The sequence below is a fragment of the Artibeus jamaicensis genome, unplaced genomic scaffold (assembly GCF_021234435.1).
Source record: "Artibeus jamaicensis isolate MK-2021 breed Jamaican fruit bat unplaced genomic scaffold, CSHL_Jam_final scaffold_754, whole genome shotgun sequence".
In the NCBI taxonomy this organism is placed as follows: Eukaryota; Metazoa; Chordata; class Mammalia; order Chiroptera; family Phyllostomidae; genus Artibeus; species Artibeus jamaicensis.
The window spans coordinates 100,155-115,444 of NW_026522054.1; the positions used below are offsets into that span (position 1 = coordinate 100,155).

Sequence of the window (15,290 nt, forward strand, 5' to 3'; positions counted from 1 at the left end):
GGAATTTCAAATGTGGAGCTGTGGGGATAGAGGTGGGCCACCGGAGCTACCCTGCCTCCTGATTCCTTCTCTCTGTATCGCACTGAGGGCAGAGAACATTTTTGCCTCCTCATCTCTATTTCCCTAGAAAAATGTGTGTTCCTTCCCAGTTATGTGACATGAACAAATGACCAGAAGTCAGACATGCTTGACCCCACATGGAGGAAAAGAGGCGGAAACAAGACACGTCCCAAGATGAGTTTCATTTATATAATGAAAATAAATTTTTACACAATCAACAGAAACACACCCAGTGTTTTTTTTTTTTTTTGCAAAAAATATTTTTAAATAAATTTTTGTCTTTTTTTTTTTACATTCTGATATACATATGTAACAAGGGTTATGGCACTGTAACCAGAATCAAATCCAAAAAAAAAAATTAAACAAAGGGAAAAGGTGGGGAGGAAAGTAATCAGTTTTAATTCCTTTCTATCTCCAAGCTGGCACATCCGCACTATTTGCCTATCATTTGGCCGCCAGCCGTAACTTGTCCACTCAAAACACCCTTGTATTGCAAAGTGAAGGCATATGGTACAATGGTCAGTCCCTTGCTATTTCAAAAAGAAAAATCTCTTAAACCCAGAAAGGGAAAAATATAATAATTCAGAGTATGAAACACACAAAATCAACAGTATCCTTTGTCTCTTTCCAGAACGTGGAGGTTTCTTCGACCGCACAAGCTGCCCCGGTTGTGCACAGTGTGGGTGAGCAACACCGGGCTCGGTTTGGTTGGGTTTCTGTTTTCTGCATGAATGGCCCACGGAGATCCTGGGTCTTTGTGATTCAATGTCTTTTCTACTTACTTTTGGTTCTTTTACATTGGTTGAAAGGGTAGTATATTCGGTCTATGAACCTGCACAGACTATATAATCATAAATGCTACAAAGAGCTTCAAATGAAAAGGGGAAGAAACGAGTTTTATTATATGTTTATTGTTGGCTTAAAAAAAGGACTTCATTAGCTTCCCTCCTTTGTCAGTTCTTGGGAGGGAAATCTCAATGGGCGTCAAAAATTAAATTCTTCTCACACTTGTTAAAAATAAGTTTTTAAACCAGTTTGTCTCCATTCACAAACTGTATCCCCATCTTAAAAAAAAAAAAAGAAGAAGAAAAAGCAAAGAAAGGCTCCATTCTCCTTCCTCTTCATCGCATCTCCTGATGGGGAACAGGAGCCCCTCCTGTCCAGGCGGCTGGTGTCACACGACCGTCTCCACGCCCATCAGCTTTGGAGTGAGGATCCGCGGCGTGACCCCGTTGTTCAGGTCTTCCTCAAACTCCAGCAACTGCCCCATGAAGTTGAGATTCGGGGAGATAATTGGTCGTTTGCCTTTGACAAATTTATAAGCATCAGTCATGGTCATGCGAGTGTGCTTCATCAAGTAAGCGATGACGATGGTGGCAGAGCGGGACACCCCGGCCTGGCAGTGGATGAGAAGCCCCTTCCCGCACTGATGAGCTTCCTCTGGAAAAAGGGAGAGAGGTGAGAGGTGAAGGGAGGGAGACAGTGATGGGAAGAGTGAGTTAACTCTCATCTGGCCTTGGCCATGCCACAGTTTGTAGAGATAGAATATATTAAAATGGTTTTCGGCTCAAGCATAATTTGATGGTTCATTGTGTATGTTTATGTCACAACCTCCAGAACTGGCTAAAAGCAATCTTGGCATAAATCAGATGCTGCATTTCTACATTTAAAGAGAAAAGGAGGCGAAGGAATTATTCAGTACCAGTTTACTTCACAGGTGATAGCACAAGCCACAATAACAATTAATTGCCATGTTAAACAAGCTACTCAGTAGATCCTTCTGATTAAGGATCTTTATTCCAACTGCCAAACTGTGGGACTTATCAAAACTAGAGTTACTAACAACAACTCTCCCACCTGTGATAGATAAAAAAAACAAACCAGTTCTTTCCTTCTGCTATATAATGGCTCTGTACAGGAACTGATAGAGAATAAATGAGAAGTTTGGTCTTGCTAAACTAAGACCGAGGTTACAGGAACAAAAGTCAACAGAAAGTTACTGTGTTCAGCTTCTTACAGGAAAACCGTGCTGTAAGGGCAGCTGAGGACTGCGGTCCCCAGGCACAGGGGCCACCTACATCTGAACTGTTAACCCCTCACCCATGGGAGCCTCTGGTACACGGCTATGACTTAAAAGCTGGAGGCGTTTCAGCGATGGATCGGAACCCAGAGCAACTGGAAAGGGTCAGACTTCCTACCTTTCAGATATACTCAATACTAACAGCTCAGGAGAATAGCTTGTGGGCACTGCCTGAATAGATTCCTAGTGATGCTTCTAGACTAAAAGGCATCTCCAAGAAAGTGTCCCTGAAGCGGTTGGTACCAGTCAGGTGCAGAGCTGGAAAGAACAGCAGGGTAAGGGGAGTCGTGATTTAACTTAAAGCATCAAAAAATGGAAAAAAACCTTCATTTTGCTGTGCAAATTTTCATCTTAAAAATCTGTAGATCGGGCTTACTTCTCATAGAAAAAGTACTTCGAGAAAGTAGGCCCCTCTTTCCATGTCTTCTGTTTGGCACACACTACGTACCTAGCGCCACACTGAGACTGGAAGGCATGGTGGTTATGGAGAGGGGCTACCGAGTGCTGGGTTGGACCACTGTTCCCACTACACGCTAGGTGAGTGGGCCTGTGGGAGTCACCTGGCTCCACCGAGCCTCAAACCTTCTGTCTGCCTAATGGGAATAATACCAACTCGCCAGTCTCAGAGATCATGGGAATGATATCACCCAACTAAGAAATAAACGGCATAGTTAAACCCTGAACCTAGGCCCTGTGCAGTCAGGCTCCTTAGGCTTGGGGTGAATGATTATGTTCATAAAATGTGCGTGTTTGTCCAAAAGCAACTGGGCAGGTTTCAGAGCAACTAGAAGATTCCAGTTTACTCAATGACGTAACAATGACAATAAAATTGAGCCTGGGCAGGCTGCCAGCCAGATTTGTCTTTCAGGTTAAATGCCATTTGGTACTGGTTGTTCTCCGTCTGAAAAAGCAGCTAAGCCTGGATACCCCAAGGAATGAGGGTGCTTTGCAGGGGCTCCTCTTAGAGGGAGCACATCTCATGCTACTCACTCAAGAGAAACAATTTCCTAACTTCCCTCAACTGGAATTAGGTCAGAAGAATTGCATCCATAACATCGTGTACCAACCAGGGAGTTCCTCATCTACGTGATGACAACAAACACTTCTTCCTTGGGGCTCAAGGTTTGCTTCAGATGTTAAAAGAATGTAAGTGACCTTTGCACTCACGTTTATTGCCAGTCAGGAATGAATGGGGCATCGTCAACCTGGCCCCAGCTTACCACGGAAGGGCCCTGGCCTTGGAGCCAAGGGCTCTGAGTTCTGGTCCTGTCTCTGACACTAGAACTCCTATGACCTTGGGGAAGTCACTTTTCCTTTTCTGAGTTTGGTGACCACTCACAACTTCCTTCTGGACTAATACTTCACGGTCCTGCACTGAAGGCACAATTAGCAAGCACAACAGCAGGACGAGGTGGCTGGAGCTGTCAGTTCAACAGCAAATCCACCAGAGCCAATGGCTATTACGCCCAAGGCTCTTTTCCAACAGAGGGGCACCCAACGTGAGTGCAGTCTCCCCAGGACACAGGCCAGTGAAAGGTGCTGCCACGCTGAGGAAGAGTACTGGGCCACGCCTTGGTGATAACAAAGGTGGAGTCGCTTAAAAAAAAACTGTCAGGTATCTGCCAGATGCCAGCTGTTCCCCAGGTGATCCTTTGTGCCTTACCACAGTCTGAGGCTACAGAAGCAACAAAAATTAAAGTTAGGATTAAGGTTCCTTCTGGAGATTAAAGCCTGCTGCTGTTAGAATGATCCTCCTTGGGAACGACTCGGGCTACACCACCTGATGTCTCCTAGTTCAGTGAGTCTGGGTAAACGGTCTCAGGAAATCCAGTACCATCTCGCTGGTGTCCACATTCATGCCCTTTCCTACCCAGTGTTTAAGAAGCAGGTAGAAGGGAAAACAGCTCATTTCCCTCCCTACCTCCAGTCCTGTCTCTCCTCTGCACTGATGGGTCGGGGAATGAGGTTTACAGTGTTTTGCTTGACTGACGTAGATTCTTCAGAAGCAACCCTTCAGCAAGGCTGCGTTTGCCTCAACCTCATGTACAGAGGCTGTCCCAGCTGCAAGTTCACTGAACTCAAGGTAAGGGGGTATGGTGTGTTTGGAGGTAGGGAAAATATACTCACTATATTTTATTTCCTGCATGGGGCTGAGGTAGACCAGAAAGCCACAGTCTAAGCTCTGGTCTCTAATTTCTTATTTCCTATCAGTTATTTTACAGAAATGACGTTGTGGAACACATCCCTGCTAAACCACTACCACTTTGTCATTGAGAACTTGAGGGAATGAGGATTTCTTGTCGAACAGATCCCAACCAAATGGAATCCCTGTTCTTTTATACTCATCCTGATGGGCCCAATGCACTTGATGGGCTACAACTTAGAAGACTTAGGCTGCACCGGGCAGCAGAGCCACCAGAAAAACCACTCAGGTGAGCTTTTTTTTTTTTACTGGAAACCCAGACATTAAACCTTGAACTTGACCTCAAAGCAAAAGCCAGAGGGGAAAGGAGGGCGGAGGAGGTGAATGCCCCAGTGGGAGATAGTTACCGATGAACTCGAAAGCCTCTTCGAAGTACTGCCGGAGGTTCTGCTTGTTGCTGTCGGTGGCCGGCAGCCGCTTGTAGTTGAACAGGCCTTTCTCATAGTGGTAGAGGGGCAGGTGCGTGGTGACATTGATGACGTAGCCGATGTTGAGCCGCTGCATGGCATCCAGGTCCTGCGCGTCCTGCTCGTTGCCCAGGAAGAGGAAGGGCAGGATGGGCGTCAGCTCGGCGTTCTCGATGTCGGGGGTGGCGGGCACGGGCTGAGGTAGCGCGCTGGGGGCCGCGGAGGCGCCGCCGCCCGCCTCCCGGCACTCCTGGAGCTGCAGGGAGTTGTCGCAGAGGTTCTCATGGTTCTGCTTGAAACTGCTGAGTCCGCCTGGAACACAAACACAGCGAGCGTGACGACCCGGCTCACCCTGTGGGAAGGAGCGCGCGCTGTTGCTGATGCAGCCGATAAAGTGAAATGAAAGTCCGTCTCGGGGCTCGGGAGGGGCTTCGGAGGACTTCACTGCACCTGAACTTGGGCGATGGTTCTGCGTGCACGCTGGGCCGTGGGTCCCTGGAAAGAGCCCGTGTGGCCTCGGACAGTTTCCGCAGCCCGACTTCCGAATTCGATCTGCCTCAAAGGGCCACGGCTCAGCGGCCTGTACAGAACCGGGCCCCGGGGAGCGAGCGGAGCGAGGCAGGGTGACCGGCCAGGGAACGTGGGCCAGCACCTGGGCCCTGCAGGTAGGAGGCTTGAACCCTTCCTGCGCCCACCTCACCCGGACCGACAGCGTTGCTGCTAACAGAGCAGAGTGGTCACGAGCGGGGACCTTGGAAGAGCCCGTGCACCGTGGCTGGGACCCCAGTTCCCCTCCTTCCTGGCTCTGTCGGGTGGACGTTAATTTCTCTGTTCCTCAGTTCCCCTGCCTGTAAAATGAGGGTCCTGGCATCTACCCTTTAGTGTGATTGGGGTCTGGGATGAACGAATACGCTAAAGTAGCACCGCACATTGCCTGGCACGCGTGTCGCTCAGCGGGCGTTCACTCGTTTTATACTTAATATTTATACGTAATATGTATATGACGGCCGACAGGTTCAAGCAGCAGAGAAATGCTTGGAGAAGATGAAAACACGAAAGGATCTGTGAGGTGAGTTTGCCTTATGACCTCCTTTCTGATATTGCTCATGTAGTTAGCCGACAGTTTTCCACCCTGATTTCCAACAGTACTCCACGGGACCGCAGCCCGGACCCTCGCCCTGCGCCTTTCCGAGCCGTGCGCGGCCACACACCCATCAGGAAACCGCTAACGATTGGTGAACACACACCGCTGAGCTAGCTCAGGGCTCCGCCCTGCCTCCTAAATGTGATGGGCTAGTAGAAAAGGCTGAAAACTGCACCATTTAAAAAAATGCAGAGCTCCCCTTCAACGGGGGTAGGGAATTATATATCTTAAGGAAATCAGCTGGTTACCTAAGACATTCACTACAGCATTATCTGTTTTATAGCAAAGGACACGTTTAAAAAAAATTGAGGGGGAAAGTTAATATAGTCATTCAACGGAGCGTTATGTACCTGTTCAAGTTTGTGAAAAAATATGAAAGCAAAGAGAATGTTTCTGTTCAATATTCAATGAAAAAAAAGCCAATTCAAAAATATCCATCATCCATATGATCAAAAGTTGAAAGACTACACACAAAAAGAACAATTTGTGTAAGTTAGGAAATTTATGGAGCATAGTTTGCTTAAATTTTTGCTTTAATATTTGTGAGATGCACCACCCACACGGGTAAGCCTGAAGGGTTATTACGAGGGTCAAATTATTCAATATACAAGTAAGGGCTATGCAATCAGACATTATGCCATCCAATTAGCTCTAATTCAAATCAAACAGAAATAGACACACTCTGGCTGCTCCTCTGAAAAGAGGAGGAAGCTGAAAAGCTGAAAGCTCCCAGAACACAACATTCACGCCCCTAGAGAGATGCCTTCCATCGCTTCTCAACGGTTTCAGGAGGTGAGGCAGGAAACGAAAGCGTGAACAGGATGTGGCTGTGTTGAAACAAGGACAGGAAGTCTCTCTGTCCCCGAGCTTCTGAACTTAACACGTGTCCTTCAAGTCTCATCTGCAGCAACCTTGGCAGGAAGCTCCAGACTGCAACCTGGACCTCGGTCCAGGCTGTTCACGGCCAGCACACACAGAGCAGGTCGTGTAAGCCCGGCAAGTCATAGTTCCAGGTCCGGCTCTAACCCCAAGATTGTTCCGAGGAGTGATATTAGGATTGTATCACTCATCTGTAAGTGTCGAAACCTACCGTTTTTCTCTTTCTTTAACCTTTACCCGAAGATATGTTTACTGATTTTAGAGAGAGAGAAACATTGGTTGGCTGCCACCTGTACAACCTGACCTGGGGTGGAACCTGCAACCTGATTATGGGCCCTGACCGGGAATTGAACCTGTGACCTTTTGTCCCATGGGTTGACACTTTAACCCACTGAACCACCCGGTCAGGGCCTACTTCCTTTTGAAAAGAAAAACAAAAACTATAAATTCATTTTAATTGATGTCTAGGATTAAACTTTGCCCTTAAATATTATCACTTTATTCTGCTATGAAATAATGGCAAAAGAAAAAAAACTTTGGGCTAAAGAGATCATTTTTAAAGTAGATGGGAGAAATGGAAAACCTGAAAAACTTCACTAGGGAAAACGTTTAAATAAATTGAAATTACTCACTGTCCCCGTCACAAGTTCCACCAAAGAGACTAAAGGGTTATTTTGAAATCTGCCCAGCATGGCCTCTATGTCGAGTCCAAGCAAACAGTGCCACGCTGATCCTGGGATGGGAACCCTAATTCACTCTTTTCCCAAAGAAAAAGGCAGTTGTTGCATACTTCTCTATATAAGACGAGAGGAAAGAACAACAAAATGAGCTCCAAAGGACTTTCTAAGGGGGTGGGAAGAGGAAAAAAAAAAAAGAACTTCTCTCTGTTCTTATTTAGGGTGCACAAGCTGTAATTTGTCTTAAAAACAGCTAGCTTTTTTTTTTTTCAAATGCACGCCAGTAAAACCCCCCGCACAGAAACAAGCAGCATCCAGCTTTTTAAAATTCTGTCTCTACACCTCCTCACCCAATGACATCAGCTGGAGGCTCCCCACCTGCCCAGTTGCCATAGCAGTTATACAAAGACACACAATGACATCAGTTGGCATGATATCAGCTCTTTGAGTGCAAACAATACAAGAAGAAGTACTTTGTTTAAGGCCTTTGGTGCAACTGTGTTCTGGGGAGGCAGTGATGTAATATGCTAACAGGTGGCACGGCCCTTCCATTTGCCTAATGGGGAAAAAACCACAGGGGGTGGGGGAGAATTTGAGACAGACACACACATGGAAAGATCTGAATCCCGGGGGGTGCTCATGTGCAAAACTCCGGGTATATTGTGCATTTAAGCCATGTGGGAGCTCAGCTTGGAGAATATTGAGAGATGGAGTGGGTAGAGAAGGGTAAAGAAGGAAATAGCTGGGCAAGAAAATTCTCCGTGAAGGGTGTGAAGAAACAGTCTCCCGTTCGAGTGCTAGTCTGATGATTAGCTCCAGCAAGAGCCCTCAAGAAGGGCTAGGCACGTCCTGTGCACGGTGGTGGTTTTCAGAGTCATGTCTGCAGGGAGAAGTGCTTTCTCCTCCGGCAGGGTGGAACTGGAAGCTAGGAAGGGGGGCAGGGACAGGAGGGGGGCGGATAAGGTTTTTTCTTCCATGTTCTCTCCCCCATCTGACCCCATCTTATTCCACTAGGGGCTGAACTAACTGTTCCCTGGTTGAGGAGCTGTGACGATCCTGATTCAGTGCAAAGCTAGAATGACTTCATGTTTGTTATTAGTACTGAAGAGTGTAACAATATGATAACCAGCACCTGAAGCAGAGGCAGTGTGGCATGCTGGTTAGGGGTAGGGGCTAGAGGCAGGCAGACACAGACCTGGCGCAAATTGCTTTCCTTCATTAAGCCTCAGTTTACTGATCTGTACAGTGGACATAACATCACCTACCCCTAGTGTTTAGGAAACCTATGGAAACACGTTGATGTGTGACCAGATGCTTGATAAATAAGGTCTTATTACCCTGATGTCACCCCCAGTCATCCCACCTCCAGCTTATCCAGTCACACGGCAGTTGTCCCCAGGACGGTGACTCTGAGTCCAGACTGCTCGGGGCTGTACCCCAAACGCCAGCGAGCTATGCCCTGACTCTGCACAAGTTTCTTACCTTTTGGTTCCTGAATTTCCCCATATATAAAGCAGGGATTGAACTGGTTAATAAAAATAAAGGCCTTCGAAACACTGTCTAACACATATTAAAGCACATGTTTTAATACTTTGGGAAACTGCCCTTTTAAAAATCTAAAGATTCTGCTCCACATAAAGACTCTAATGGTAAGTAAGCAAATGTACTTGAGTTCTTCCCCTTAAAATCCTATTTAAAAAGAAGTAGGAACCAAAGTACATGAGCAGTTTTAAAGTTTAAATAAAATACTCATAAAGCAACAGCTTCCTGTCCTCCCTGAATGAATACATCAAACTTCATGGTTTTTTTTTAATCAAAACTTCCCCAAACAAGGCTGCATGTGTTTGGATTCCCGTTTTTTTTCCCAGTGGGGTACTGAGTGTTTAACTTTTTAACCTTTTTTATTTTTCACTTACCCTTTACACTCAATGTTATTTAGTCTTAGTTTCAGGCTACAGCATAGTGGTTAGATAATCATATAAAATTGACTGATTGAATCAAAGTGCTCCCCTCCCCTGTCTTTCAAGTCGCCCCCACACCTGCCCCTGCCCTCGCTCGAGTGATCTTCTGAGGCACAACTGCTTGTAGTTATCAACACAAGCATTTCCCAGGCCCGAGTGACAATAATAAAGGCAACGCATGTTCAACCCTTATCCCCAAATTAGGTTCTCTGCCAGAATGAGACTGGTTGGCCCGTGGAGGCTGAGCCACACCCTTAAAGAAAAATACGGAGACCCGGGAGCTCGCCCAGGAGGTCAGTGAGATAGCCCCAGGGAAGCCCGGGGTTCCCCTTTGGGTGGGAAGCTTCCCCTGGTCCATGCTTTTCAGCCCGTGTTGCTGTTTTGGCTACTGCGGTCCTGGAAGCAGAGCAGCCTGTGCGGCGTGATTCAGGAGCAGTGCTCTGCGTGGCAAATTAAAGAAGCCACAGCCAAATGCAGAATCCATAAGTGAGACATTTCCATATTCTAGAGACGGACAGCGCTTTTGCACATGAGCATTTTGGTTTCATGCTAGGCTGGGAAGGGAGTGCTCTCCAGAATGTTAACGAAAACACTCGGTGAAGGTCAGCAAATGGAATTAACCCCCGAGACACGTGAAGGGGGACTCAATGAAACTCTGCTCCAAGCTTGCTGCCAGCGTATTGATCGCCCCTTTCTGGTGACTAGATTTTCCTTACTGGGTGACTAGTCTTTTAAAGTAAAACGGGACTCGGATGGAGTGGTCAAGAACACACACATGGGAGCCAGCTTGCTTGAGCTGAAAATCCGGGCCCCTATCACTAACTAGCTGTGTTTCCCCGGGCAAGTTATTTACCATCTCTGCACCTCAGTTGCCATAGCTGTAACATGGAGATAGCAGCGGTATCGAACTCTATGAGGCTCTGACTACGGACAAACTGCTCCATGAGTCAGATGTAACCACCATACATGGGGAGGATATTGGTATAAAATGGAGCCCTAATGGACCCCCCCCATGGGTCCTCCAGTACCCCAAGCAGGCAGCCCCAACTTTGTCTGCACACAGACCCTTGTGGAGGAAACGAAGGTTTGGATAAAGTGAAGCCGATGTCAGGCTTTCAGAACTGAAACTCAGAGAGAAAGTCAGAGTCACCTCACACTTTTGGGGGGCAGAAAATTGCCCTCTTTAACTGGAGAAATATTGGGGATGCCAGCAAGACCCACAAAGATTCCTTCTGCTTTTTGTTTTCCACCAAACTGTCTCTATAGTCAATGGAAGGATGGAGCCTTTTACAATTCAAGTTCATTACCAGATGGTATCATCTAAACTGTTTCATGATTTTTGTCCCCACGAGACTGTATTTCTTTCCTAAGGAGAACAAAGAGAGCCTATACTGAAAAAAAGAGAGTAATTCCAGTGACGGTGCGTGTCACTAGGTGTCAGGTAAGGAACAAAGGGATAAAGAACCCGGGGAAGGGAAACTGAGAGGCTTTCACCTAGGCAGCTTTGATGGTGGGGACCGTGAGTGAGAAAGGACTAGCCCTCTGATCATCTCATTTCATTGCTTCCAAGTACAATGACCAATATTTGAAAAGACATAAACAAGCAGGGAAGCTAACGCTTAAAACTTCAACGAAACAAACACTCATTATCTGGAATCCAACTGAGCACAGGTTGATTCTTTAGGCAAATACCATTAGGGTTCCAGGAAGATTTTCTCTGCACATCAGTCCCTCGCCTCGCTTCTCATGTCGGATCTCTCTGGTAGAAGATATGATTATTTATAGATTTATTTTAAAAAGCAACTTTAGAAGGCAGTCCATGAAACAGGAGGCAGCAGGGAAAGAGTGTTGCCCTGAATTTAGAACGATGCCACGTGCCAACGGCGCGACTTTGTGAAAGCTATTGGGTCTTTCAGAACTCGCTTTCCTTAACTACAATGTGGGCACACAGTAAGTAGTCACTGAACATCATAAATAGTTCCTGAGACTTTAAGGACAACACTGGCAATTTTATACAGGCTAACCGATAGAAACAAGAGTTCAGCTCATCAGGCACCCCACCAAAGTTATAGTGAAATGACTTGAACTAAATGACAACACTTATTTGAGGACCTGACATCCTAACTATCAGGTGTGCTGCAATGATGCGCTGTAATGATCCAATGAGATTGGGTATGAAATACCCTCCCTGGCACCTGTAAGAAGGCAAGCAAACCTGGTGGCTCTTTGGGTAACAGTGGGCCATGGAGTGGCAGAGATAACAAGAGCTCCCAGTGGTCAGAGGCAAGAGGAGTCCCTGAGGCCTCCTGGTCAAAGTAGGTTTTGCAATAGCCTTGTAGGACTGTCCGGTTGGTTCAGAGAACTGGGGAAAAGGAGGCCATCTGCCAGAGCCAGTCCCCAGCAAGGGAAAAGATGCCAGAGCGATGACCCCAGGGCACCCCACCTGCAGCGCTGCCCCTGTAAAGGTCTTATTCAGTGTCGGTGGGTCCCAGGGGAGACTGGACAATGCAGCAGGGATTGGCACACAGAACGGGCTTCGGTCTGCGCCTGGTGCTTCTCCCTGGAAACCTCATTATACTTATTGTTTGTGTCCTAAGGTTTCCGTAGAATTGAAGAGAAAGAAAGACATGTAGGCTTATCAAGTAGCCATAGATGCATCCCTAGCAAGTGTTCTAGAAATGCCTAGAACTTTCAGAAAGACGTACACACCGCTTGCATTGTCACTGTAACTCAGGTTACCTTGTTTTTGCTTCCCTCAGACTGGCTCTCCTCCCAGCCGCCCCAACAATTTGGTAGATTACAAGGATCTAGCATTCAAGGAATAAGCTAATACTCCACTATAATATATGCCGAACACTAAAAACAGTAACCTTGCTCCATCCTAATTTTCATCTAGTTTGCAATATGGTTTCAGCTACATTTTTGGTTCTGTATACTTCCACAACTTTTTTTCATCACTAACTTGTTTTGGGGAGGTGCTCTTATTTGTTGTGTTTTTAAATAGATTGCTTCCTTCTTTGACAGGTAAAATCTTTGTAATGTACTCCATACAAGTAATTTAAAAAAAAATCCTGTCTAAATACTTCTCTCAAAAAAGGTGAACTGAGTCAGAAAGATGCCATGATTTAGAAATGGTGATAGACCACAGTGAAGCTTTCATTGTATGCCTTCCAGTAAAAGCTGACCCTGCTTGTTTTTATCCAGTGTACAAGACTCTCCGGGTGCCCACTGCGCCCCACCCACCCTCCCGGCTCAGAAGGTTCCTTGGGTACACAGAAGGGCCCCACTGCCGAGCTGGCGCAGAAGAGGGCTGGGGATGCAAGGTCAGCCTGCTGCAGTCGCTCAGCCGCACAAAGAAGGCAGCTTCGAGTCCCGACCCCGGGGAAGGGAGTCGCACCCCCATGGCCCCTTCCTGTGCTTCCCTCCTTAAAGCTTTAATGAGCACCCAGTGTTGGGGACACCACAAGTTTAATCTGTGTGTATTTGGCTAACACAGGCAGATTGTTGGAGAGGCTGCTCTGCCAGTATGTAAATACAGCCTGTTTCTTTAAATCTGTTACCTCATTTATTTACATTAGAACAGAAAGCCCTGCCAGAAGCAACAGCTGATGACAGTCATGTAATTTTCCACAAGGACAACAATCAAAAAGCGTTGTGTCATTTTAACGAACAGATGACTTTCCTGTGAGCGGGACTCAAAGGGGAGGATCTGTGAGTTCCCACAGTGAGGAACTCCCCCAGGTCGTGCAGAAGTCGCTGCGACTTTAAGGAGGAACCCCTTTTGTCCCCTCTTCTCCAGGGTCAGCTTGTGTCCCTCCTTTACAATATCCCCCTCCCTGTCCAGTCTCCTAAACCCCTCAGGAGCATAAGAAAATGAGAACAAGCTCCTGGTGCGGGGAGGTGGCAGGGGTTCTACCCAGAATATAGTTGATGCTTGAACTTCCAATGAACCCACAGACCATCTTTTAAACCCATTTTTAAAGGGTCAAGGTGGTTTAGGAAGAGTGGTCAAGCCCCTCCCCCAACCACAGGGATGGGCCTGTTAGTGCCCAGAACCCCATCTGCACACCCACCTGCCCCATCGTCCAGGCTCAGAAAGGTTTCACCAAGAGCCCCCCGAAGGTGGGGGGCTGGCATAACTGACTTCTCCCCGCCCTCCCCCGTGCCTGGACTGGCCAGAGCACTTTCTGATAGGCCCAGTGGTCCACTGCACCCCCCGCCCCCGTTCCTGTTGGAAGGTCAGCCTACGCATGCCTTTGTCACTGGGAGTTCGTCTGCCTCTACACTGAGCTTCATTCTCACTAACAAAAATGCCCGTGAAAGAAAGTGGAAAGGTTTTATATACCCGACAGGGCTCGGGGAGTCATCAGGGGAGCGGCTTCCCGCTAAGGGACATGCACATCAAAATACCAGCTGGGTGTGTGGTGGGAAGAGGGCGGCACGCACAGCCAAGTTCAGGCCCCGTCCCTGAAAACATGCAAGTTCATGTTCCTTCTGCTTTCCCTAAGCCTCCGTGCGGAAACGTAACCTGTGTTAGCACACACCAACCGGTTCCCAGGGAGAACGGCCCTCCATAAACACTCAGCTCAAGCCTCTGGATTTTCTTAACAGACACACCAGTTGTAGTAACATTTTTTTTTTACGTCTAGAATCTCTTTTATCTAAGAGCAAGGCCTCAAACATTTTTGGGCTTGAGTGACAAGCTGCCCCTTCTCCCTCCCCTCCTCACTCTCTCCCCACTGGTCAGGGTCCAATGGGAGGAGACGGATGATAAACATATAAGCCTACAAAGAAAAAGGTAATAATTAATTTTAAGAGCCATGAGGTACTCTCCAGTTCCTGGGTGTGTGGCCGGGAACTTAGATTGGACTGACTGGCTGTGGAAGGGGCCGAGGGGAGGGAATCTGGGAGAACAGCTGAGGCCCAGAGAACCACACTGTGGTGAAGGCAGGACACTCGCGAGGCCTGGGGTGATTCAAAGTGGCCTAATGTGACCTGCCAGGCACAATGAGTGGGCGGGGAGACAGGGACCAGGGGAGGTCCCAGAGCCTACAGAGGGCCTCTTAAGCACATTTTGTTTGCATTTGGGGTTTACCCTAAATTCAGCGGGAGCTCCTGAAGGTTCAGAAGTCCATAAAAGATGATCGACACACGTTTGGAAGGAAAAGGGAGGAGGAGGGAGAGAAAAGGGTGTTAATTTATCAGATGGTGCAATGCGCCTACACTCCAGCACCTGGGCAGATTCATACACTTTCTTTCTCTGAAGGCATTTTTCATACCTGCGATGGGCTCATTTATGCAGCCTCCCGTTCGTACGTGAAGTCCTAACCCCCAATGTGATGGCATTTGGAGATGGGGCCTTTGAGACATAATTAGGTTACAGCAAAGTCATGAGGGTTGGGCCCTTATGATGAGATCAGTGCCCTTATAAGAAGAGATCCCCGAAAGTTTGCCGTCTCTCTCCCTCCCTCCCTCCCTCCCTCCACCACTGAAGGGCACAGAGAAGGTGGCCATCTGCAAGCCAGGAAGCGAGACCTCATCAGACCTAACCACGCAGGCAGCCTGATCCTGGCCTTCCAACCTCCAGACCTAACAGGGTACCACTTTTAGTTTTGATTCGCAGGATAGCTTACTTGTTAAAATATCCATTATAATTCTGACTTTCAAAGAACCACACCAAAACCTGTGGACTGGCTGAGAACCTGGCCCCTGGAAGCCAACCCAAGTTGGTATCACATCTTAAAGTCAAGCCAGGACTGATCCCAGGTCGGGATGGGACTGCAAGCTAAAGGAGCCACATGCTCGTAAGAGACAAGACCACAGAGCCTTCCAGAACCTTAGTGCTACTAGCCAGCTGCAAGCAGAGAAGCCCACTCCTT

The 15,290-nt window shown here is 47.5% G+C and overlaps 1 protein-coding gene and 1 long non-coding RNA gene across 3 annotated transcripts in view; one reads left to right on the plus strand and one right to left on the minus strand.

The window, feature by feature from the left end:
• Positions 1 to 257: 257 nt before the first annotated feature.
• The window catches only part of DUSP10 (dual specificity phosphatase 10), a 35,526-nt gene continuing 20,493 nt past the window's right edge, over positions 258 to 15,290 (minus strand). The window contains exons 3-4 of one of the 2 annotated variants that reach the window (XM_037128323.2): positions 4,691 to 5,062; positions 258 to 1,500 (exon numbers count right to left, since the gene is read on the minus strand). In XM_037128323.2, the coding sequence (XP_036984218.2) occupies positions 1,235 to 1,500; positions 4,691 to 5,062 (638 nt within the window). In that variant the 3' untranslated portion in view covers positions 258 to 1,234. The remainder of the gene's footprint in view (positions 1,501 to 4,690; positions 5,063 to 15,290) is intronic. The other variant, XM_037128322.2, reaches the window with a different exon arrangement.
• LOC119036514 (uncharacterized) lies at positions 3,707 to 7,843 on the plus strand. The gene is made up of 3 exons (XR_005080009.2): positions 3,707 to 4,223; positions 4,352 to 4,572; positions 5,765 to 7,843. It is a non-coding gene; the product is annotated as an uncharacterized LOC119036514 (long non-coding RNA).